Source organism: Nicotiana sylvestris, chromosome 7 (assembly GCF_000393655.2).
Source record: "Nicotiana sylvestris chromosome 7, ASM39365v2, whole genome shotgun sequence".
NCBI lineage: Eukaryota > Viridiplantae > Streptophyta > Magnoliopsida > Solanales > Solanaceae > Nicotiana > Nicotiana sylvestris.
The window spans coordinates 158,184,085-158,186,202 of NC_091063.1; the positions used below are offsets into that span (position 1 = coordinate 158,184,085).

Below are 2,118 nucleotides of genomic sequence, written 5' to 3' on the forward strand. Positions count from 1 at the left end.
TCTAGATTAATTCTTACTCAGCTTCATACTTTAATTGATATACTCCTGTGACATGTGTATATATGACTTACTGATCTCTTAAAATATTTTCTCTATTATGGCATTTGAAGCATGTTCAAGAGAGTTCTATATGAAGAACCTGGTTCATCAGTATGGGTTCATATGAAAGCTCAGGTATGTTTTCTATACTCTGCACAATTAGAAAGATTAATAATTCAATCATGAGCAGAAGTCCTATACTTGTCAAATTCCTAGAAAATTCTATCTGTTGGGCATTGAACCAGTTTCGTCCACCTAGAACTTTAAACCGTGATTTTTGCCTAATATCTAGGGAAGCCAAATTTATCATTAAAATTCTGGAATTTCAGTTTGATTAGACTTCTATTTGACCCCTGAAAAACTATCGTTACTTACTTAATGTCTAATTTGCTTTAAATACACACCACATCTCCAGTCTTCTTCATAATTCTAAAACCGTCAAAAATTCCTCTTCAATTCTAATTGCCCTCTTTTCCAAAATTCCCAAATTCTCTTAAGAAATGAAGAATCATGTCTAACCCACAAGATCATCCTCACAGCCCTCCACCACCATCTCCCTCAAATTCATCCTCATCTACTCCACTAAGTGTATCTCCAAAACCTAGGTTTCGAAGGCAGAAAATGCTTGCTCAAAACACTGTAGCATCTGGGACTTTGAGGAAGGTTTTAAATGAAATTTTGAAAGCTAGCCAAGTGAAAGAAAGCCCAGCTCCAAAGTCTGATTCTAGCTCTGAGTTTGAATCCTTTCAATCCGCGACTGAGGGAGATGGCCATGGGTCTTCTGACTCTGAAAAGACTCAAGAATCTCCATCTGAGGTAAGTTCTTCTGTGGTTGAAAACTTAGAAACTAGGTTTGTTCTGGTTGGACCCATTAGGGATATTGAGTTACCTGAGATGAGTAGGAGTGGAGGTAAAAAGAAGTCTGAAAAAGAAAAAGAGAGAGAGGGTGCATATGGTGAAGAGAGGGGAAAAGGGAAGGGAGCAGTTCTTGCTATATGTGGGGTTGCACAAGATAGGTTAAATGAGAGTGGAATGAAGTCAGGGAGAAGTGGTTCTGGAGAAGCAGCTGAGGGGTTGGTTCATCTAAGCAAACAAAGAGGTGAGCCTGTTTCATCTACTAAATAAACCTTGGCTGACCTACTGAAAAAGGTTGGGGCAAGTTATGACCCAAAGAAACGCAAAGCTACTACACCAAAAGCCCCAAATGTTCCCAAGCCATCCAAGAAAAGAAAAGCCTCATCCCCAACACCTACTGTCTCTTCAGTGCCTAGGGGTAGAGCCACAAGAAGCAGGGTAAAATAGAGTGAAGTTGATCTACAAAAGGCTTTAGAAGAAAGCAAGAAAAAAAAGGATAAGGGAAAGGGAAAGGTTGCAGAATCCTCAGAGGTTGTTGAGGAAGAAGAGATGGAACTGGTTCATCAAGAGAGGGGTATAACAGTGGAGGTTCCTACACCCAAGCCTAAGAAACCCAAGACTTCCTCTAAGAAGTCCTCCTCTATGCCTGTAGCTGTTGAACCCACACTAGCCAAGAGGACAAGATCTGCAGTGAAAGCTAAACAAACCAAAGTTTCTGATGATGATGATTGGAGTGGAGAAGAAGAAGATGATGATGAATTTGAGAAGGAAGGGATAAGCTTGCCATTTTTGGCAGAAGAAAATTTTTAAAGGGAGATTGTTGAAGGACCTGGTGGAACCAAGGATGATGAGATTGGTAGACTCTTTGGCTGCTTAGGGACGTAAGGACATGGTCCTTCGGATGGAAGGTAGGCTAGCTAGAAATGAGTTAATTGAATTTATGGAAAATGCTGCTGTTAAGGATGGAGTTGTCAGTAGCCAGGTGAAGGGAGTTCAAGTGTAGTTTGATGCTGTGAAACTGGGAGAGATTCTGGACATACCCTTTGAAGGGTTTGATGACTATACTAGGCAAAGGTGGCCATGCCTGGACTCCCTCCTCACTGCCCTTGAAATAACCAAGAGGTTTTGTGATTCAGAGAATGTGAATGAAGCCAGAGCTGTGCAGAATAGTGAGATGAGGCCTCAGCACAAGGTGGTGTTTGAGTTTGTCAACAAGTGCTTATT

At 41.0% G+C, this 2,118-nt stretch overlaps 1 protein-coding gene across 1 annotated transcript; it reads left to right on the top strand.

The window, feature by feature from the left end:
* Positions 1-549: 549 nt before the first annotated feature.
* On the top strand, positions 550-1,704 carry LOC138874013 (uncharacterized). The gene is made up of 2 exons (XM_070152513.1): positions 550-1,138; positions 1,373-1,704. The coding sequence occupies exons 1-2, from the start codon at positions 550-552 to the stop codon at positions 1,702-1,704; spliced, it is 921 nt and encodes a 306-aa protein (XP_070008614.1).
* The last annotated feature ends 414 nt before the right edge of the window (positions 1,705-2,118 follow it).

Bases quoted from the DNA above. Each gene is read 5' to 3' on its own strand.
- LOC138874013 (XM_070152513.1), top strand. From the start codon at position 550: ATGTCTAACCCACAAGATCATCCTCACAGCCCTCCACCACCATCTCCC. The intron at 1,139-1,372 runs GTGAGCCTGTTT...AGGCTTTAGAAG, and splicing joins TCATCTAAGCAAACAAAGAG to AAAGCAAGAAAAAAAAGGAT.